Source organism: Tyto alba, unplaced genomic scaffold, assembly GCF_018691265.1.
Source record: "Tyto alba isolate M040663 unplaced genomic scaffold, T.alba_DEE_v4.0 Super-Scaffold_39, whole genome shotgun sequence".
NCBI classification, from domain to species: domain Eukaryota; kingdom Metazoa; phylum Chordata; class Aves; order Strigiformes; family Tytonidae; genus Tyto; species Tyto alba.
The window spans coordinates 1,542,760-1,564,050 of record NW_024881314.1 but is presented as its reverse complement, the minus strand read 5'-3'; the positions used below and the strand labels follow the sequence as shown (position 1 = coordinate 1,564,050).

At 65.8% G+C, this 21,291-nt stretch overlaps 1 protein-coding gene across 1 annotated transcript in view; it reads right to left on the bottom strand.

Annotated features, from left to right (window-relative positions):
• Positions 1-21,291, bottom strand: part of SDK2 (sidekick cell adhesion molecule 2) — a 49,840-nt gene that overhangs the window by 4,598 nt on the left and 23,951 nt on the right. The window contains 39 exon segments of the mRNA XM_042802649.1: positions 638-763; positions 879-1,040; positions 1,118-1,255; positions 1,711-1,897; positions 2,844-2,959; positions 3,143-3,244; positions 3,528-3,584; positions 4,242-4,365; positions 4,466-4,563; positions 4,681-4,784; positions 4,993-5,194; positions 5,336-5,530; positions 5,838-5,936; positions 6,156-6,186; positions 6,188-6,346; positions 6,587-6,702; positions 6,803-7,040; positions 7,190-7,340; positions 7,461-7,570; positions 7,639-7,760; positions 7,844-8,035; positions 9,106-9,204; positions 9,466-9,661; positions 10,361-10,476; positions 10,760-10,941; positions 11,034-11,174; positions 11,259-11,406; positions 11,596-11,732; positions 11,817-11,993; positions 12,271-12,373; positions 12,581-12,748; positions 12,919-13,035; positions 13,224-13,418; positions 13,490-13,573; positions 13,748-13,938; positions 14,128-14,239; positions 15,209-15,342; positions 16,158-16,305; positions 17,701-17,807. Coding sequence (XP_042658583.1) covers positions 638-763; positions 879-1,040; positions 1,118-1,255; positions 1,711-1,897; positions 2,844-2,959; positions 3,143-3,244; positions 3,528-3,584; positions 4,242-4,365; positions 4,466-4,563; positions 4,681-4,784; positions 4,993-5,194; positions 5,336-5,530; positions 5,838-5,936; positions 6,156-6,186; positions 6,188-6,346; positions 6,587-6,702; positions 6,803-7,040; positions 7,190-7,340; positions 7,461-7,570; positions 7,639-7,760; positions 7,844-8,035; positions 9,106-9,204; positions 9,466-9,661; positions 10,361-10,476; positions 10,760-10,941; positions 11,034-11,174; positions 11,259-11,406; positions 11,596-11,732; positions 11,817-11,993; positions 12,271-12,373; positions 12,581-12,748; positions 12,919-13,035; positions 13,224-13,418; positions 13,490-13,573; positions 13,748-13,938; positions 14,128-14,239; positions 15,209-15,342; positions 16,158-16,305; positions 17,701-17,807 — 5,384 coding nt within the window.

Here is a 21,291-nt window from a genome sequence, read left to right as displayed (position 1 = left end):
AGGATCATTAAAAAGCCCTAACGATGCACATGGCTAATCAACCCCCTGCCCCAGCCAAGGGGAAGGCAGCTCCCTGGGGAACTGCTGCCACCGCAGCCCCACAGCACCCATGGGGCTTCCCCTCCCGGGTGCTGCCCTCCTCGTGGGGAGCGGTCCCGCCACCCGTGAGCGATCCATCGGGATCGCCTGGGCTGCGATCTCTGCGGCAGGGAGAAATCAGCGCCGCGGGGCTACAGGAGAGAGCGTGGCCGTGCCTGCTGGCTCCCTGCCGCGGGGACGGGGAGGCCCGGCTGCCAGCCCCTGCCTGCACAGGGAGAAGCCCCCCCCCTTCCCAGTTTTGGGATAAACTTGGTGCCCCCCCCCGCCCCTGCCTTGCTGGGCATCAGGACCTCCGTGCCCGTGGAAGCAGCAGCGTTGATGAGTGCTGCTCCGTGGCTCGCCAGCCCCTTTCCATCAGCCCCAGTCAGCACGGTCCTCGCGTGGCCGACACCCCAGGCACCCAGGTCCTAACCCCCAACCCAGCCTGTCGGGTGGCCTGGGAGAGGTCAGCACTCCTTGCCTCAGTTTCCCTTTCTCCTGAGCCCAAGGCACTGCTGGTATCGAGGTGGGGAAGGGAAGCAGAGAGGAGCTGCAGTACCTGAAGGCCGGGCTTCAATGACGTATCTGGTGATGGGTCCTTGGCCGGGGTCCCCGCTCGACCAGTGGATGGTGATAGCCGAGCCGTAACGGGAGATGAAGGGCTCACCGGGGGGCCCGGGGGCACCTGGGGACCCGGAGCAGAGCTGGAGGCACTGGGGTACAAACTGGTACATGGCCATACCAGCCCCGGTGGCACTGGGGGAACCGTCCCCACGGCATCCCGCGTGTCCCCCCCTTACCTTCCCCAGGCCCCGTGGTGATGTTCGCCTCAACGTCCGGCCCGTAGGCGAAGGTTTTGGCCCGAATTCGGAACCGGTACGTCACGCCCTCAGCCAGGTCCTTCACCTTCATCCACAGCGGGCTGTTCCCTTTCACATCCACCGTCACGATCTTACTGACGCCTGCAGGGACGGAGGCTGAGCCAGGTCTTCCCCGGTGCCCTCCCAGTTTCCCTCCAGCGTCCCCACCGTGCCCTCACCATCCACGGGCATGCAGGGCTCGTAGACCAGCCTGTAGCCCTCGAGGATGCCGTTGGGCAGCGGTGGCGGCTCCCAGGACACGTTCACCGACGTGGTGGTCAGCTCGCTGAAGCGGATGGAGCCGGGGGCGCTGGGGGCTGCGAGGGAGCAGGGTGACCGGGGCCAGCTCAGGGCTCCCAGGGGACACCCCCAGCACCAAGCCAGCCCTTCTCCCTGCCTCCACCCTAACAGGGCTGGGACACTCATCATCACCATCCCACGCTACCCTGGCGCCACCCCCGCTGTGCCACCATCCCCGCTGCAGCACAGACCCTGCCAAGGCACCGCGCACGGCTGGAAGAATGTCTCCTCCTTGTCTCTCCTCCCAAGACCTTCATCCTTCTCAAATCTCAGCCAAGACCCTCATCTCCATGCTCCCCCCCAACCCACAAACCCTCTGGGGTGAGCCCAGGGCTGGTCTCTGCTCAGGATTGCAGGAGCATCACCCAGACCTCACCCACGGAGACGTGTCCCCGCAGAGCCCAGGGCACGGGAGGTGTGGATGTGACCGCACTGAGCGAAGGGCTGGGGACAGCCAGGCCACGGGCCCCACCTGCCTGCTGTGTCCGTGCCTTGACGGGGGGGCTGCGGGGTCCATCGCCTGCCGCGTTGAAGGCGGCGACGCTGACCCAGTACGAGGTGTACCCCGTCAGGTTCTTCAGCTTCACCCCGTTTTCGGGCAGGAAAAGCGTCTTCACCCGCGCGCTCTCGTTCTGGCGCTGGGCCTCCCAGAAGTGGATCTGGAGGAGGAAGAGGAGGGGGCACGGGGACCTGGGTGACGCACGGATCCAGCACACCTCACCTTCCCAAACACCTCACACAGCCCTGCCCGAGCTCCTAAACCCCAGCGTGGCTGGGCCGGAGGGAAATACCGGCCTCCCCCCCCCCGCGTGGCTCCAGGCTGTGCTGGGCATCAGATGTGACCAGCACCACTGCGCCGCGGCTCGCGTGGGCTTAGATCACCTTTAAGACGCGTCTAAAGCGAAAAGGACGGGGCCGAGCAGGAGGAACCGCCGTGGATGGGGCCGAGGAGGTGGCTGGAGCGTGGGGGGGGGGGGGGCGCAGCCCGGGTGCATCCCGCCCCGCATCCCGCCCGCATCCCGGGACCGACGGCGCCACCTGCCGCCCCCCGGTCGTTCGGCACCGGGATGGGACACGGCATCGCCCGGCATCTCCCCGTGAAAGCCCTTCCCCAACAGCACGCACAGCATCTCCCAGGGCACCCAGCGCCTCCCCAGTAACACCCAGCACCTCCCAGGGCACCCAGCACCTCCCCCAGATCCAACACCACGCTGGGAAGCTCAGAACCCCCCCCCAGTTACACCCAGCCATCTCCCCCAGACCCAACACCACACATAGAGTCTCCCACGGATTCTCAGCTCCCCCCCAGCAACACCCAGCACCTCCCAGGGCACCCAGCACCTCCCCCAGACCCAATACCACACATAGAGTCTCCCAGGGATGCTCAGCTCCCCCCCCAGTAACACCCAGCACCTCCCTCAGATCCAGCAACACACTTAGAGTCTCCCAGGGGAGCTCAGCACCCCCCCCCAAACCACCCAGCATCTCCCAGGGCACCCTGTGCCTCCCCTCTCCCCCCTCGCAGGAACCCAGCCCCTCCCCAGGGCACCCAGTGTCCCTGAGCCCCGGCTCGGTGCCAGCCCCCCGGGTGACACGCTGCGGTACCTTGTAGCCCTGGATGTCCCCGTTCTGGCTCTCAGCGGGTGGCGGTTCCCAGGTGACATCCAGCTGGGTGGCCGTGGCCGCCTGCACCCCCACGTTCTGTGGGGCACCGGTGGGCACTGCGCCAAAGGAGAGGAGGGGGGGACACACACAGGGTGACAGCCCTGCCAGGACCCGGCCAAGAGAAAGCCCCCCCCCTCGACACGGGGGATGCACTGCCTTGTCTTGGGGGGTGGGGGGGGGAGAGGGGGGGGAGTTACCAGGGCAGTGGAGCCCCCTCCCCTCACCAGGCAGGGACTCACCCGCTTCACCTACAAAAACCTCCTGCGGGGGGCTGGGGGGGCCCTCGCCCACGGCGTTGTACACGCTCATGCGGATCTCGTAGCGCCGGTGCTTGCTCAGGTCTGTGGGGGGAAAGGGGACAAAGGGTGAGTGGGGTGGAGGCCCCCCCCCCGCAGCCAGTGGTGTGAGGGTCCTGCTCCCCACGGGGGACCCGGCAGAACCCCCTCCACCCTCACTGGGGGGCTCCCCAAAGAGCAACAGGAGCAGACAAGCAAGAGTCCCCTGGACACAAAGCATGCGGTTCCCCCCACGGCACAGGCAGGCGGAGGGGACGGTCGTGCCGGGTGGGGGGGTTGTGTGTGGCAGTGGGGAGGACACGCAGGGGCAGGGGGAGCAGTGACTTACTGTCCAGCTCGTACTGGGTGAGGGAGACCTCGCTGAGGTTGTGCACGGCGTAGACGGCTGGGTGGCACGGGGCGGGGAGAGCAGGCAGCCGGTTAGTCCCGCACGGGTGGGCTCCCGCCTCTGAGCACCCACCCCAGCGCAGCTGCCCACCCCAGGGTGGGCCAGGGGTCCCCTACAAGAGCCCTGTCACCCCCAGGTGCCAATGGGGCTGTCACAGCACCGACGAGCCTTTTCATCCTCCATCCCGAGGGGCACGAACGTGGGCATCGGGGTCTCTACAGGGGTCTGACCGGGGCGGACAGGGCAAGGTCCTGGTTTGGGCTTTGCCCTTAGTCACTCGGGTCCCTGCTGCCCCCCAGAGTGGATGTGACCCCGTTCCCTTTGGGGGGGGGAGTTGAGGACAGCAGCGCAGCCGGGCACACGCACAGCAGGACGTCACCCAGACACCCGTGTTAGGTGCAGACACGCGGACACCCCCGCGACAGGGCCACGGGGGGCTGAGCGCAGCGGGACCGAGCCAGCGACATCGCAGGCAAGCCTGTCAGGGACCGCGGGACCTGGCGGCACGAGGTGGCCGGTGACAGCTCCACGGGGCACAGCCTGACCCTGACAACTCCAGGCTGGTACCCGCGAGAGGCCACGGAGCGCAGGATGCTGCCCTGCTCCATCCTCCCCCCCCCAAAACCACGCGTCCCCGGGGCCACGAGCACTCACGGGTGAGCTCGGCCCACGTGGCGCCGGGGTTGCCGATGCCACGCAGGGTGAAGCCGCGCAGGCTGTCGTACACCAGCTCGCGGTAGCGGAGGCGGAAACCCAGCAGGATCCCGTTGATCTTGTCCTCGGCCGGGGCTGCGCGGGGAGGACAGTGAAGGGCTGCTCTGAGCCGGGGGGCTCCCCCGTACCCCGAGATGGCTGTCCTCGCAACGCCTGGGTGCCACCTCCCCAGGGTCCCAAGGGGACGGTACCTGCCAGCGGATGAGCACCGACGTGGTGGTGTGCGGGGTGACGGAGAGGATGGTGGGGGCTTCCTCGGGGGCTGCGGGGGAGAAGTGGGCAGTGAGGCTCCGGAGGTGCCCTGGGGATAGGGGGGTGCCCAGGCTGGGGGCGGGGGGCACCCCCTCTCCGTGCCCCAGTTGCCGCAGCCTGCGCTGACCCGCCTGCAAGGTGGTGAGCGACTCCGACTCCTCGCTGTACTCGCTGTCCCCGATGTCGTTCGTTGCCTTCACGCGGAACTTGTAGGAGGTGAAGGGCTTCAGCCTGGAGGGAGGACAGAGCGGGTCGGGGCCGGCGAGGCCGGCGGGTGACCCCACACGAACCCGCCCTCCCCCTCCCCGCAGGGCGCATCGCCTCGCCGCTTTCCCACCCCTGTTGTCGGGTGGGTAAACTGAGGCAGGTTTGCAACTGCCCAAAGCAGAACCCGTCGTCGCTCCCCGCCGCGCGGGTGAGGGCCAGCCCTGCACCTCACCTATCCACGACGAAGGCGGTGGCGTTGCGGCCGACGGAGGCGGAGTGCAGCGCCCACTCGCCGTCGGGCAGCTCGCGGGTCTGCACCGTGTAGTAGCGGACGGGGGAGAGCCCGTCGCTGCCCGGCTCCCAGGAGAGCAGCACGCTGCGGGCTCGCACCTCCTCCTGCTGCGCCAGCGGCTTCCCGGGGGGCTGCGGGCGGTCTGGGGGAGAGGCGAGGTGTGGGGGGAGGGTTTGGGGAGCACCACGGGCACGCCGCAGGGATGCACAGCCCCTCCTCCGCACCACGGGCTGGGACCCCCCCCAGCCCCTGCCACCACCACCACCACCACCACCACCATTACCTCTCTTCTCCGTGGTCACCACGAGGGCTTCGGCCGCCTCGCCCCAGCCCTTGCGGGTCTGCGCCGCGATGCGGAAGAGGTAGGTGGCCTCGGGCTGGAGGCCGGTGGCCGTGTACTGCCGGGTGCTGGGCTCCAGCACCTCCACGGCGGCCGCGTTGGCCGTGGTGGTGTTGAGGCAGTGGGTGACCTGGTACGCTGGCGGGGAAGGGAGCGGCACGGTGGGGCTGGCGGAGGGGACACCGTGCTGGTCCTCCCTCCTCCATCCCTGCCCGCGCACGGGGCCAGCAACGAGGGGGTTTTGGCTACCTGCACCGAGGAGCTCACGCACAGCTTGCGGAGCGGGGAAACCCCAGCCCTGGGGGCAAAGGGGCTCCGAGACGCTCAGAGGATCTCGGGGAGCCGGTCTGTGTCTCCCCACGCCAATCCCCGCTCCCACGGGACCTCTGCCCCCCCTCTGCAGAGCATCCCGGCGCGGCGCAACCGGGATTCCCTCCCCACCTACCCAGGATGATGCCGTTGGGGGCCGCGGGCGGCTGCCAGATGAGCCGCACCAAGGTGGTCCTCACTTCGGGGAAGAGGATCCCCACGGGGGGCCCGGGCACTGGAGCGGGGAGAGATGGGGTTCACCAGGGCGTGCACAAGTCTGGGGCAAAGCGCTAAATCCCGTCCCTTGGGAATGGGAACCCTGGGTGTCGGGGTTGGGGTGGGGGAGAGGGATCGCCCTAGGGAACGGGGAGAGGGTGGGAAGGCACCCAGGGGACACCCCCGCGCCCCCCCAGCCCATCGGGGTGTCTCTGCCCGCCCAGATGCCGTTACCCACCGTCATCCAGCGTCCGCTCGAGGATGGGGGGGCCGGCTGGGCACGCCGTCGCCGATCCTGGTGAAGGCCAGCACACGGATCTCGTACAGCGTGTATTTGCCCAGCCCGGTGAGCTGGGCGCTGCGGGAGGCGTTGCCCTCCGCCAGCCAGAACCGAGCACGCGCCTCCGAGTCCTTCTCCTTGTACATCACCTGCAACAGAGCCCGTGTGACAGAGCCGGGCAGGGCCACAGCCCCTGGGACCCCCCCCCAGCCCTGCAGTGGGATGGAGCAGCGTGGCCAGGGCTGGCACAGATGGGCACTATCTCTTGGAGGGGACCTGGCAGTCTGTGGGGTGATGACACACCCACACCCCCCCTGCCCAAGGAAAGCAGTGCCCCCCGGGTCTGCGGGTGAGGCGGGCAGGGCACGGGGGCTAGCGTCGGTGCTCACCTTGTAGCCCAGGATGAGGCCGTTGCAGTCTGCCTCGGGGATGTCGCTCCACTGGACCAGCACGCTGCTGGAGGTGGTGGCCAGCGCCGACACGTTGCTGGGGCCGGAGGAAGGCACTGGTGGGGAAGGGGATGAGAGGGGGGGGGGTGGGGGGGTCAGCGGCTGGATCCAGCCCGGGGCGGTGGGTGCCTGGCACTGTGGGGTGGGCCCCGGTACCTGACTCCCGGGTGCGTCCCAGCACCGAGTGACTCCAGGGCCCCAAACCGATGGCGTTGAAGGCTTGGACCTGCACCCGGTACTCGGTCCACTCCTCCAGGTCCTCGATGGTGTACTCCCGCTCAACGCGGTCGTGGATGACGTGCAGCGCCGGCTGCCCTCGCCCATCCGAGCGCGAGTACCGGATCTTGTAGCCCACGGACTCGGGGTTCCCGTTGTACTCCTGCTCCAGGAGCGGCTGGTCCCAGCCGGCAGAGATGGGCACCGGTCACTCCTGAGCGCCCGCAGCCACCCCGGCTCCATCCCCCCTCAGCTCCCCCCACCCTCCAACCTGCCCTCCTGAGCCCCGGTGCCCACGGGCATGGCTGCCCCCCCCCTGCCCCTCACCATCCAGCGCAGCCACAGGCTGGTCTCGCTGGCCGTCCTCAGGGTGACGTTGGCGGGTGCCACGTCCGGGGGGGCCTGCAGGGTCTGGATCCTGCGGGAGGGCAGACTGGGGGGGCTGGTGCCCACAATGTTCACCTGCCGCATGCGGAAACTGAAAGAGAAGAAAGAGGTGAGGGGGGGGGGGGGGGGTGTGTCATGGGGGGTAGGGGGGAGAGAGGGCTCCGGTCCCCCCAGGGTGGGGGGACACCGCGGCACCGTCCCGGCCACTCGCCTGTAGTAGGTGTAGGGCTTCAGGTTGGGCACCTCCATGGAGCGGGCGTCGGGCTCGTTAGCCAGCTGGTGGATGAGCCCCCACTCTCCGGCCTCGCCGCTCTGGCCCACCTATGGGTTGGGAGTGGGGTGAGCTTCCCCCCCCCGGCACACCCCCCCAACCCCCCCACACCCCGTACCTGTGCCTCCACCTGCCAGCGGGAGATGGAGGTTTTACCGTCGTAGCCCGGGCGAAACTGGAGGGTGACGGAGCGGGGTCCGATGTTGGAGATGCCCAGGTTGGTGGGGGCGCCGGGGAGCTCTGCGGGGAGACGGCGGGGTGGGTGGCACCGGCCCCCCAGCACCGCACCCGTCGCCCACCGGCATCCCCCCCCCCGCGCTCACCTGGTGGCACCCCCGAGGAGATGGTGGAGGAGGAGACCTGGCCCTGGCCCTTGGAGGTCATGGCAGCCACCTCGATGGTGTAGGTAGTGAGGGCGGTGAGGCCGGTGACGCGGTACTCCAGGGTGACGTTGGGCAGGTAATGGGTCACCCGTGTGTTGGTGCGGTTGTACTCCTCCCAGGAGATCCGGTAGCCTGAAACGGGCCCCCGTGCTGTCAGCCCACCCCCCCCTCATCGCCCACCCTGAGGAGCTGAGTGGGGCCAGGGGGAGATGCTGTGGGGTGGTAAGGGGACTGGGAGGAGATGCTGTGGGGCGGGAAGGGGACCGGGGGGAGATGTTGTGGGGCGGGAAGGGGACCGGGAGGAGATGCTACAGGGAGGAGATGCTGTGGGGCGAGAGATGCTGTGGGGTGGAAAAGGGACCAGGAGGAGATGCTGTGGGGCGGGAAGGGGACCGGGGGGAGATGTTGTGGGGCGGGAAGGGGACCGGGGGGAGATGCTACAGGGAGGAGATGCTGTGGGGAGAGAGATGCTGTGGGGTGGAAAAGGGACCAGGAGGAGATGCTGTGGGGTGGGAAGGGGACCGGGAGGAGATGCTGTGGGGCAGGGAGGGGACTGGTAGGAGATGCTACAGGGAGGAGATGCTGTGGGGCGAGAGATGCTGTGGGGTGGAAAAGGGACCGGGAAGAGATGCTGTGGGGTGGGAAGGGGATGAGGAGGAGATGCTGCAGGGCGAGAGACACTGTGGGGTGGGAAGGGGACCAGGAGGAGATGCTGTGGGGCAGGAAGGGGACTGGGAGGAGATGCTGTGGGGCAGGGAGGGGACTGGGAGGAGATGCTACAGGGAGGAGATGCTGTGGGTTGGAAAAGGGACCGGGAGGAGATGCTGTGGGGCGGGAAGGGGACTGGGAGGAGATGCTGTGGGGCGGGGAGGGGACTGGTAGGAGATGCTACAGGGAGGAGATGCTGTGGGGTGGAAAAGGGACCAGGAGGAGATGCTGCAGGGCAGGAAGGGGACTGGGAGGAGATGCTACAGGGAGGAGATGCTGTGGGGTGAGAGATGCTGTGGGGTGGAAAAGGGACCGGGAGGAGATGCTGTGGGGCGGGAAGGGGACAGGGAGGAGATGATGCAGGGCGAGAGACACTGTGAGGTGGGAAGGGGACCAGGAGGAGATGCCGCGGGGCGAGAAGTGGACCAGGGGAGACGCTGTGGGGTGAGAAGGGGGCTGATGCGGGCAGCAGGAACCCGCCGGTGCTCCCTTACCTGTCAGGATGCCGTTCTTCTCCAGCGGCTCCTGCCAGCTGACCTTCAGGGACGTGTCCAGGATGTCGCTGAAGCCGAGATGTCCCACGGGGCCAGGCACTGCCGAAGACACCCGGGCTCAGCGCGCAGCCGCGCACCCAAGGGCAGGAGCCCTCGGTACCCCCGGGACCCCCACAAGGAGCGAGCATAGAGGGGGCTCCCCTTGGATGGAGCCTCCCAGGGCTCGGCGGCACCCCCGTTCCACGTCCCTACTGGTGGCACCAGTGGGCTCAAGCGGCCCGTCTCAGGGCTGCTCCCACCCTCCCCGGGAGCCGGAGGTGGGCAGGGTCCGTCCCGCGGGAACGCAGAGCCTCCCCGTACCGTCCTCGTGGGTGCGCACCAGCTGGGGGGGGCTGCGCGGGCCGTCCCCCGGCGTGGTGAAGCACAGCACCGAGGTGAAGTACTCGGCGAATTTCCGCAGCCCCGCCACGTAGCCCACGTGGACGCTGTCCTGGAAGTTGGGCCGCACCGTCACCACCGTCGCCTCTTCCTCGTGCTCCGGCTCCCAGGCGATGAGCTGCGGGAAGAAGGAGCTGGGACGCCGAGACCAGGCACATGGGTACCGCAAACACCGGCCTCCGGGCACCGGCGGCCTCCTCTTATTTATTCAGAGTTGATTAAATGTCAATTAACAGCAACAGGGAAGGCTCGATGCCTTTAACAGCACGTGTTTACCCGTACGAGCCGATACAGAGCGTGTGCTTTGCGATTAACTCCCATTGATAACGGCGTGTAATCACCCACTCACCCGCATTTAGGAGGGATGTTTGGGCATCTAATTGGCATTGTGCAAGATAGCCTATAGCAACTCAATTAAATACTAATTAGGCCCTAAAAATACTAATCAAAAATACTAAGTGGCATTTAATAAGAATGTTAAATATCCTACTTGCGCTGGTTATCTCATTCAGCGGCAATTAAATTCCTGAACTTCTTCTGAGTGGATTAAGAAACAAGTTTAATGTTTTAATTCAATTTAATTAACGTAAATTTGAATTAATTGTGATTTGGAATTAATTACAGAGCAGGGGAGACTCTGAGCCCATGCAAGTGTTAAATCTCAGCAAATACTATTTTAACAGTCAAGCCGGAACCAATTAAAATCCGGGGTTTCGGCGAGGAGGAGTCGAACCAGTTTGTGCCGGTCAGCTGAGGAGTTTCCCCCCCCACCCCAGCTGTCCCATTTTTGGGGACACCCACAGGAATCACCCCTCACCTTGTACCCCTGGTTGATGCCGTTGATGAACTGGGGGCTGGGGGGGTTCCAGGTGAAGCGGATGGTGGTGGAGTTGGTGGCCTCGGTCTGCACGTTCCCCGGGGGCACCGTGGGGACTGCCGGGATGAAGGGACGGCTCACAGCAGCTCCGGCTCCGTGAGGTCCCCTCCATCGGCCGGGCGCCAGCCCCCCGGGGACCCAGGGTGATGCCTCAAGGTGCCTCTGGCTGGGCCAGCCCTGCCCTGGCTCTGCAAGCCCCTAAGTCACCCTCCCCAGCACATCCCAGTCCCCCCGGGACCCCCCACAGCCATCCTCCTGCCACTTGTCCCCAACAGCCCCCCCCCCCCCAACGTTGTCCCCGCTGCGGTGAACCCCAAGCTCCTGCCCATCCCCACCTACCTCCCTGCAGCGTCCACTCGGTCACCTTCATGCTGTACACCCCCAGGCCGGCGCTGTTGTACGCCGCCACCTCGATCTCGTAGTTGGTCCAGATGATGAGGTCCTCCAGGAGCAGGTTGTTGACGTCGGCGTTGGTGATGTTCTTGAACTGGTAACCCACGGGCAGCCCGGCCAGGCAGTACCTGGGGGCAAGGGACCGTCAGAGCTGCCGCTGTCCCCACCAGCGGCACCCACCCCGGGGGGCGCCGGGGAGGGGGACACCCGCGCTCCCCACCGGATGATGTAGCCCTTGAGGACGCCGTTCTGGTGGCTCTCGGGGGGCGGCTGCCACTGGATCATGATGGACTGGTTGGTGCGGCCGCTGGCGATGACGTTCTGGGGGGGCGCGGAGGGGGGCTCTTCAGGCAGGGACACCCTGAGGGGGGATGGAGATGGGGGTGAGCACCCAGGGCCGCCAGTCCCCCCGGGACACCCCCCCCTACCCCCGGCCACGGCTCACCTCTCCGTGTCCTTGCTGAACTGTCCCCTGCCCACGTCGTTCACGGCGCAGAGGCGGAACTGGTAGGAGCGAGCGGGGACCAAGCCCCGCACCGCCACCGACGTCGACTCGGGGTCCACGCTGGCCAGCAGCACGGTCCAGGGCGCATCTTGGGGAGGGGTGGGGAAAGAAGGGGGGGCAGCGGGGTGGAGGACATGAAAGATACCGGGGTCCCCTGCCCAGCTAACGAGTCCTGCGGTCCCCAAGCTCTCCGCAGCATCCCTTGCCCACTGCCCCCGGGTGAGGCCAGAGACCGGACCCTGCCCGGGGCCAGCGGTGCGGGGGAGCAGCCCCTTACTGTTCTCGGAGACCTCCACGATGTAGCGGAGCAGGGGGCTGTTGCCATCGAAGGGCTTGGCCCAGGTGAGGTTGATGGCCCGTTTCTCCAGGGGGCTGAGGGCGGCCACGGGGCTCTCAGGAGCGTGGGGGAGCTGCCTGGACAGGGGGGTTAGGGAGGGGGTACAGCCCAGGGCACGGCGTGCCGGTGGTGATGATGGGGGGGGTGGGGGGTGGTCTCACCGGACACGGAGGTGGGCGCTGCGCGAGTCGTTGCCCCCAGCCGAGACCACCTTGCAGGTGTAGGTGCCGATGTCGCCCGACCAGGTCTGGGAGATGTGGAGGGTGCCCGTCTCGTCCAGGCGCACCCGTGGGCCGCTCTCCGGGCTCAGCGGTGCCCCGTCCTTCTCCCAGATGTACCTGTGCCGGCGGGGGGGGGGGGGTGGGGGTGGGGGGACGGGGGACCCGGGAGTCCTGGCACCCTGCAGCCCCCCAACAAGGAGAGGGGACCAGGGGTCCCCGCCGGCGTGCCGGGCTCCCCGTGCGCAGGGCACCAGGTGGCACTGCAGGATCACCAGCGCAGGGCTGGGGCTGGTGGAACCCGCTCCCACCCGGGGGCACGCAGGCAGCAGTGACAGCAGGCAGGCAGCCTGGGGGTGCCCGGACCCCCCAACCCTCCCAGCCCCATGGCACACACCTGACATCCACGCTGGGGTCGTGGGTGACCCCGCAGCTCATGACGGCCTTGGTCCCTTTGATGACGCTCTGGTCCTGGGGCGGGTCGGTGATGCGTGTCCTGGCTGCGGGGTGGGGGGGGGGGGAACGGGATGAGGCGCTGGCACTGCCCAGAGGGCTGCGAGGGGGTGGCAGCGGCAGGGGACAGCCCAAATTTGCACCCAAACCGACCAAGTGCCAGTGCCCACCCTCAGCATTCCCTCCCCAGGGAGCTCCATCCCGCACCACGCAGGCAGAGCCGGGTGAGGCGGGCGCGCTGGCGGGTGCCTTACCCCAGACGACCAAATCGGCAGACGCCTCGTCCACGCCACGGGAGTTGGTGGCCAGGCAGACGTAGGTGCCGGCGTCAGCGAGGTGAGCGGGGCTGAGGAGCAGGCTGCCCGACTCCAGCAAGGTGAAGCGCGGGAGCTGCACCGACCCGCTGGCCAGGATCCGCTCCCCTGGGCAACGCGGGGGAACCCCCATCAGCTCCCGGTGCTCCGGCCAGCGGCCAAGCCTGGTGGCCACTAAACCTGGTGGCCACGGAGCTCGCCGAGGATGCCCTGGGGCTGTGCAAGGCAGACGCAGGGCTCGGAGGGCAGGCTTGCCCCTGCCCCCCCAGCCCCTTTACCTTTCTGCCAAGTGATGGCCGGGCGCGGAGCCCCCGAGGTCTCGCAGTTGAGGATTACGGACATGCCGTCAATCACCGTGCTGTCCTGGGGACCCCTGGTGATGTTGGGGGCGATGCCTGCGGGGTGGACAGACACAGCCACCCCTGAAGCCCTTCCTGGAGCTGACCCGCTCCAGGGGGGAGAGTCCTATCCCCGCCCCGGGAGGGTTCCCTGGGGTCACCGAGCTCCCCAGGTTCCCCCCCCCCCCCCGGCACATCCCAGCAGGGCACCCCAAGCTCCGGGGTAGGGGGTGGCTGGAACCTACTGGTCACGGCCAAGTACGTGGTGGTCTGCACCTCGCCGGCCGCGTTGCGGGCGAAGCACTGGAACATGCCGGTGTCGTCGGGGACCAGCCCGCTGATCTGCAGGCTGCCGTCTGCCAGGAGCTGGAAGCGGGACAGCTTTTCCAGGTGGACGAGGGCAGCATCCTTGTACCAGGCCATCTCGGGGGGGGGCACGCCTGCAAGGGCCGGGGCCACGTCAGGCACGGGGCCGCGGCAGCACGGGGAGGGCGGCTGGGGGGCGGCTCACCTTTGGCTTGGCAGGGGATGGCCACCACCTTCTCCATCTCGGCCGTGATGTGCCTCTCCGGCTCCTTGAGGAACTGCGGCGGCTCTGCAAAGGGAAGCCCGGCGACGGGCGAGGAGCGCGTTAAAACCGGGGTCCTCCGCACCCACCGTCAAACCACCTCTTCCTTGTGACTCCTGCCCGGCGGGGGGGGGTGGCTGAGACCGCCCCAACTCATTGCACGCGTGGTTGTTGGGGCCTGCCCACGGCCCAGGGGCTCACCCAGGACGGAGAGGTAGGCGCCCTCGGCCACGGCCGGCACGCTGCTGCTGCGGAGCACGGCCTCGCACTCGTAGTAGCCGCTGTCGCTCAGCGCGGGGTTGAGGATGGTGAGGCGGCGGCTGTAGTCGCTGATGCCGCTGGAGAGGGGCACCCCGTCCTTCTTCCAGATGATGTGCAGCTTGATCAGAGGCCTGGGGGGGTGGGGGGAAGGTCAGGGAGGGGCAGGAGCATGTTGAGAGCCAGCCCCAACCCCCCCTGCACCCCACTAAATCCGCCCACCTCCCTCCATCCTACAGGACCTGGGAGCCCCGGTGGGAATTGGGGTTGGGGGGTGCCCAGCGCGGGGGGCTGGGTGATGCCCTGTCCCCGACTCTACTCGCCTGGCGTTGGCCACGCACTCCATGGTCACCTCCGAGGTCCCGGCCACGACGCTGGTGTTCCTGGGTGGGACAATGATGGTGGGCGCGATGGGATCAGCCGGGCCACCCACATCTGGGGAGGAGGAGGCCAGAGGGACAGCCGTCAGCACCCCCTGTGAGGCTGATGGGGCACCCAAAGCCCCCGCGCCCACTGTGCCCGGCCCAGAGGAGACAAAGGTGGCAGGGACCCAAGGGCCACGGGCTCTCCTCTCCCGTGGGAAGGACGGGCAGGTCCAGCCCATCACCTTGGCATCAGGGTGCCGTCATAGCTCTCCCTTAAGCCCTCTCTTCCCGTGGGAGCCCGTGGCACCCCACGGCACCCGTGGCCACGGTGTGGCAGCGCTGGCTGGCAGGGAGGAGGGAGAAGGGGGAGTATATAAAGCAAAATGATTGCAACAATAAAAAACCCCCATGTAGGCGCTGTAAAAATGTGATCGGCTTGAAAGCTGCTGATATAGCTGAATCCATAAACATGGGCTCCAGGTTGTTTATTACGCACCGGGACGCCGAGGTACAGAAAAACAGATTAATGGGGCAGGAGGGGAAAGGGGGACAGGCAGAGCCCTCCGTGGAAAGGGATAAACCCCTCCCTGGAGCAGCGGGAGGCGAGATGGGATGAGAGTACCAGGAGGACTGATGCCATTTTGGGACATCTTCCCTGGAATGGGCTGTCCCCGCCTGACTCGGGGGGGGGGGGGGGAGAACCTCGGCCAGTGCCCTCCCCCCCCAGGCAGGGGCTGATCGGGCAGGGTGTCCCGCAGCAAAGTTGCTCCCGTTGGGGTCACATCACCCCATCCCATCCCGTAGCCACGGCCGGATCCTGCCCCGGCAGCGGGGACGGAGCGGGAGGCTCTGCCCGGGATACAATTAGCGCCTGCAGCACAGCCCAAAGTGCCTAAATAAATTTTGAGGCAGCTGAACTGTTAAGTCAGCAGAAGCCGGAGCCTCTGAAGAGATTTACTGCAAATTAAACCTGGGGGTGAGCCAGGCAGCGCAGGGGGAGAGCGGGGCGGGGGGGGAAGCAGTGCCCCCCCCCACTCACTGGCCACGGTCAGCGTGATGGGCTGGCTCGTCTTGTTGTCCCCGTTCTTGTCATTCACCGCCTGCACGTAGTAACGTCCCGCGTCCGGGGCCACCGTGGAGAGGATGACGAGGGTGTTCTCCAGCGTGATGGCTCTGCGGGGATGCGAATGCAACGGGGATGCTGATGCAGCGAGCAGGGACACCCAACACACACCCACCCCCCACCTCCCAGCACCCACACCGGGCTGGGGGGCACCCACGTGGGACAGCCACGACCCCCAGGCACTGGTCCCCGCACAGGGACTCAACCACTGGCCCCAGGCAAGAGCCAGGACCGTGCTGGGACGGAGCCCCCCCCCCCCCCCCCCCCCCCAAGCACAGCCCATCGGACGGTGTGGATTAATAGGACTTCTTTTTTTTTTTTTTATGGAACGATCTAATCTGCTGGAAACATAAAATGATTTGGGGAATGTATTTTTTTTTTTACCGTTAAATATGAGATAAAGGAGTTTTATCTCCTCAATCCTGCTTTGCAAATAGAAAGGAGACCAGTTCAATTCCTGCATAACGTGGGTTACAAATTCAATTCCCACACGCTGCATCTGCCGGTGCCGGGCTCCCTGCTCGGGCAGCGCCGGGACCTGCCGCAGCCCCACGGGGACGCCTGGCACGCAGGCGTGTGCCGTGCCCGGCTCTGTCACGCCGGCTGCCGCCTTGGTACGTGCTGCGCCCCATTCGCCCTCCTTCCTCCCTCTTATTTCCCTTTTTTTTTTTTTAAAACAAAAAAAAAAAAAAATTCATTTCCCCAACAGAGCTATTAGTCGCCGAGCCTGCCTCCAGGCTTTAGCGCGATGCGCTCAAGGCGTTTGTTAAACATCCTTATTGCAAGGACAACGGCAGCCGAGGGAAACGTGGTCCCCTCCGGATGCCGGGGGGATGATGCTGGGGGGGATGTGGGGGGTACTCACATGCGGCTGCTGGGGGAGATCTTTCGGCCATCGCGAAACCAGGTGACCTGGGGCTGGGGGAAGCTGGCGATGCGAGGCGCACGGATGACGGCCGCCTCCCCGTGGGACACGCTCTGCTGCGTCTCGCTGTCCTCGAAGCTCCCCATGTCTGCGAAACGTGCGGGAGAACCGTGTAATGGGCTGGCAACGAACCCCCCCAGCCCCCCCCCCAGCCCCAGCAGGAGCGGGCTGGAGGCTACGGGGATGGGCTCCCTTGGGCAGGGCGGGGGGGGATGCTCTCTGCTCCCCTCCTGGGCTGGGGCAGCTCAGCTGGCACATGGGGTGGGGTTGGGGGGGGATAGCTCAGACCCACCCCACCCCCCCGGGCTGCTCCTGCCTCCATACCCCGATCCATCCCACAGCACCCAGAGCTACACAACCCCCTTACCCCACACGCCAGAGCGGGGACCCCTGCCCACGCATGTCCCCCCCCCACCAAGGATGGGGTGCAGCCGTGGGAGGGAGGGCTCAGTCCTGGGGGTCCCCAACACCTCCCCCTGCCCCAGGCCGTGGCCCAGCACAGGCAGCATCCCGGCACGACCTTGGCTCCGCGGGCAAGGTCGGGGCACCCGCTGCCTCCATCCTGCCCAGCCCTTTGCAGGCTGGAAGCTCACAGCAGTTGAGGAAAACAGAATGAAGCTGGGTGCATGGAGAAGGGGGGGCGGAACGGGACAGGGGTTTTTTATTGATTTCCCTTAATTGCTGTAATTAAAAACATGTAAAGAATCTTTTTTTAACGACTTTGCCATTATCATTAGTTGTTAGCACAGCTGCCTTATTAATTTCTCATTAGCTTCCTGATTTGTCATTGCTCAGGAAGGGGTTTAAGGGGATGGGATTGGGGGCATCCCGGAGGGAAGCGGGGACAGAGAGGGGCAAGTCCCCTGGGGCACAGAGCCAGGTCCCAGCACCCTCCTGTCCTGCTTAAACCCCCCCGCCCCCCCCGGTGCCTCCGCATCACCCCCAAAGCGCAGCCCCCCCCCCCCCCCAAGCTCTGGCCCATCCCGCCCGCTCGCAGGATCCACGAGGAGCCGGGGCAGCGGCACCGGGGACGGAGCTGCCATCCCCGCTGCCCTCGCTCCGGCGGTGACGGATGCGGCCGCCCGGCCCCGCACGCTCCTGTTTGCTTTCAGTAACGATTATAAACAGTGTTTGCTCTCGGCTCTCCGAGGCAGCTGGGGAGGAGCGGGGCTGCTTCCACGCTGCAAAGTGTTTCCACCCCTCCAGGGAGCTGGAACCGCCTGCCTGGACGCGGTGCTGAGGGTTTCCCAGCCCTACACCCTGCCCTGCCCGTGGGGTGCCCCCCCCCCCCCCCGCCTTGCACCCCTCAACCACCCCCGGGGAGCGGGAGCAGCAAAAGCAGCAACAGCCTCATCCCTGCCAGCGTCTCCGCAGGGATGTTCTGGATTCCTGTGCTGGCCATGGGCTGCACCAGCGCCCGGAGCTGTCCCCGGGGAGCTGGGTGTCCCCAGCCTGTCCCCCGCCGCGCAGGGCTGTCACTTACAGGCCACCTGCACCTCGGTCTGGCGCTGGAGCAGGGCTCCCATCCGGTTGCGGACGATGCAGCGGTAGAAGCCGGCGTGCGTGCGGTCCAGGGACGTGATCATGTACCTGCGGGAGAGAGGAGCCACCTCAGCGGTGCAGCGGGCGTGGGGGGACACCCAAGTCACCATCCCACCCCGCCAGGAGAGGCTGCAGGTCCTACACACCCCCCCCCACACCCCCCCCCCTTAAATTCTGGCCAGCAACCCCTGCGCCAGTTGCCGGCTCCTTCCCCGAGGAGCGGCTGCCGGAGTCGCGTCCCTGCGTGTGTGCGTGTGTCCACGTACGTGGCGTGTATGCACACGGACACGCGTGCTGGGGAGACAACACCGTGTCCCCCGCCGCCACGGAGGGACTCGTGGCCACGCAGACGGGAGGAGCTTTCGCCGTGCCGTGCACGCGAGCCGGTGGCCATCGCCCGCCCGGCGCAGGGCGGGGTGGCCGGTGACCCGCCGCCGCATTGGGCAAGCGGCTTCAAGCTGTCAAAAGCCAAAGCGGCTGCTGGGGACTTGGCACCCGCTGTCCTGAGCTCTGCGGTGCGTGGCAGAGGCACGCCGGGGTCTGCCGGGGTCCCGAGCCCAGCACCGCTCCAATTAGCCGGGGCTGAGCCGCCTTATCGTCCCCAGCCGCTGCTCTTATCAACCGCCAGCACCAGCAGCTGATAAGCAGATAAAGGAAATAACCACATTTCGACTCATCCACCGCACCCCCCCCCCCCCAAGCATCACCCCGGTCCCCAAGCTGGACCCCACTGCCACCAGACCCCTCGAGCAGCCTCCAAAACCCAGCAGGGAGGCAGGCGCTCCAGCTCCATCACCCCCCCAAAACGGGCTGGACCCCCCCCCCCCCCCCCCAGCCTGGCCTCGCAGATGGGTGACCCTGGGGGGGGGTGGGGGTGGGGGGGGACGGGCAGGCGCCGCAGCATCACCTTCCTCGAGGGGGAGCGCTCCGAGATAAAGCACCAAGGGAATAAATAAACAAGCTTAAACCTCCTCGCCCAAAATCTAATCTTGCATTAAAACATGCCGCGGGCGGTTTCGGCAAAGCTTTGTTTGTTCTTTTTGATAAGTGAGCGTAAATTAAAGTTTCCTAAGACGTGAAGAGCATGTCCCCTCTGCTGGGAAGCGTGACAGGGCCCTGTGCCCCCCTCCCCGGTGCGGGAGATGGTGCTGGGGACAAGGGGGTCCCACCTCACCCACCGAGTCACGGTGGGCACGGCGAGGCTGGCATCAAACCCGACACCCGCCCACCCACCCATGTACGTGGCGTCCCGGGGGTCACCCGTGCCTGCGGGAGAAGGGAAGATGCCCTTTGGGAACGAGTCCTTGAGTGTCACGGCTGCTCTTTAAAAATGATCCCCAGAGGCTTTAAATAAGATATTTCAATTCCACGGAGCTGTCAGGAACTGATGCGGACACCAGGAATAATGGGCCCGCTCTCCTTGTGGTGTCCTCATCAATAAATCACACGTGACTCCTAAACGCACGCACGCACACGGGTGGACAGATGGACGGACGCTGCTGCTCACCTGCCCGCTCAGCAGCGCGGGGGCCCCACGCATCCCCCCCCGCTGCCACATCCCCCTCCAAACCCTCATCCTGGTGCGAAGCCCCCCAGGTACAACCCATGGGGGTCGTTTTGGGGACCCAAACCGACCCCCTCGCCCTTGAGGACCCACGCACGGAACACCCACTGACACCCAGCCCCACGGCAGCGCCTTGTCCCCACGCACTGGGAGCCAGGACACCTCTGTGGGCACGGGGAACCTTCTCCCCGCCCCCCCCCCAATTGGGGACACCCCTGCAGCCCCAGAGAATGGGGCCTTGTCCTCCTGCCACCGGAGCTGGAGGAGCTATTAAGGAGCTGAGCTTTTACACACACCTCAGCGCTGAAAATAGCCCGGAGAAAGGAAATCAATTACCGGGCACAGCCTGGCCCGCAGTCATTAACCAAATATGAGCAGAGACTTTGTTCTCTGCCGCTCGGCTTCCACCGAGGCTTTTATCCAAGGCTGCTCTGATTTTGATTTCCTCCCCCCATCACGCCCGGGTGTAAGGGGACGGTACCCGATTTCAGCCCCTGGCAGGGGGATGTGCTGCGGGCAGGAGGAGGGGTGAAGCGGCCAGCCCCAGCACCCCCACACAGCCCCCCCCCCCCCCCCCCCCGAGTCCTAACTGGGTCGCTTTGCTCGTCCAGTGACCCGGAGGCTCGTTTTGCTCCGCTCGAGCCGAGCGCGGGAGATCTGGCCGTGCTCCCGGCGCAGCCCTTGCTGCTGACTCAGCTGTTTTCGGGGGCTTGTTTGTTTGTAAAGACGGAGGTTGACAGGGCATCGTCTGGGGGGGAAAAGCGCTTCCGAGGCGAGGAGCGACCCACGCTTAAAAAACAAAACAAAACAAAACAAAACTAAAACAAAACAAAACAAAGCAAAACAAAAACAAAACAAAACAAAACCAAAAACTGCACTGATGGAAAAGAGCAGCGGACACCGGGGTCGCTCAGGAAGCGGCTGTGCCACGCTCAGCCCCGGGGTCAGGAGGCAGCCCCCCCCCCCCCCCGAGCCAGAAGCTCCGTGCCGGGGGAGCGGCGGGTTTGCAGCGGCAGCAGCCGGCCGGCGGAAGGCTTTTGGCACCGGATCGATCTGACAGATGGATGAGCTGCACGGCGGCAACGACGACCTCGCCATCCATCCCCCCAGCAGCTCCCAGGGCCCCCAGCACTGCCATCAGCCACAATTCCACACACCCCACCCTGCCTCCCAACACCGTGAGACCCTGGCAAGGCACCGGCCCCGCTGATACGCCCGGCACACCGGCTGCCCTGTTATGGCAGGGTTGGTCCCGGTGCCGGGAGGGCCCCGGGCTCCGGCACAGCGATGCCTCGGCCCTGGCTGCTGCTCCCGGTTCTATTATTGTAGGGTTGCTGAGAAGCGTGGGGCTGACGCTGCTGAATTATTATTAGATTGAGGGGGTGGAGAGGGGCTGGGAAAAGCATCAGCCAAAGGATTTGATCCATCAAATTGAAAAGCCAGAAGAGTGCAGAAATCTGTATGGTTCTTCCAGTGTCGCCCAGTAACAGCAACAGCTGGATTGGATTTTGGATATAAGCACACTGGCATGGTCCCCTTTGATTAATATCCTGTATAACGACTAATTAATTGTAGAGGGGACATGTATTTGAATAGTTACTGTGCAATAATGAAATGTCAAGTGAGCATTAAAACACACTTAGCAAAGGTTTAACGACTCCCAGCATCCGTGCCACGCATCCCAGCACCTCCGCCCATGGCGCTGGGCTGCCGCTCGATATGTTTTTAAATAACCCCCCTGGTATTTCATCAGTTCCTGTTAAATGTATTATTGGATCTCAATTAGCTCCTGATTGGAAAGGGCTCCTTTTTGACACACATGGCCGTCGCCTCTCCGCTTGCCAATAGTGTTTTTTTTCGGTCAGGGGAATTCGGCGGGTGCCGGCAGCCCTGTAAATCGTTGCCTCAATTGGCCCTGCCAGAACAATGAGCCATTTAATAATTAATGCCCACATATTAATCTGCTGC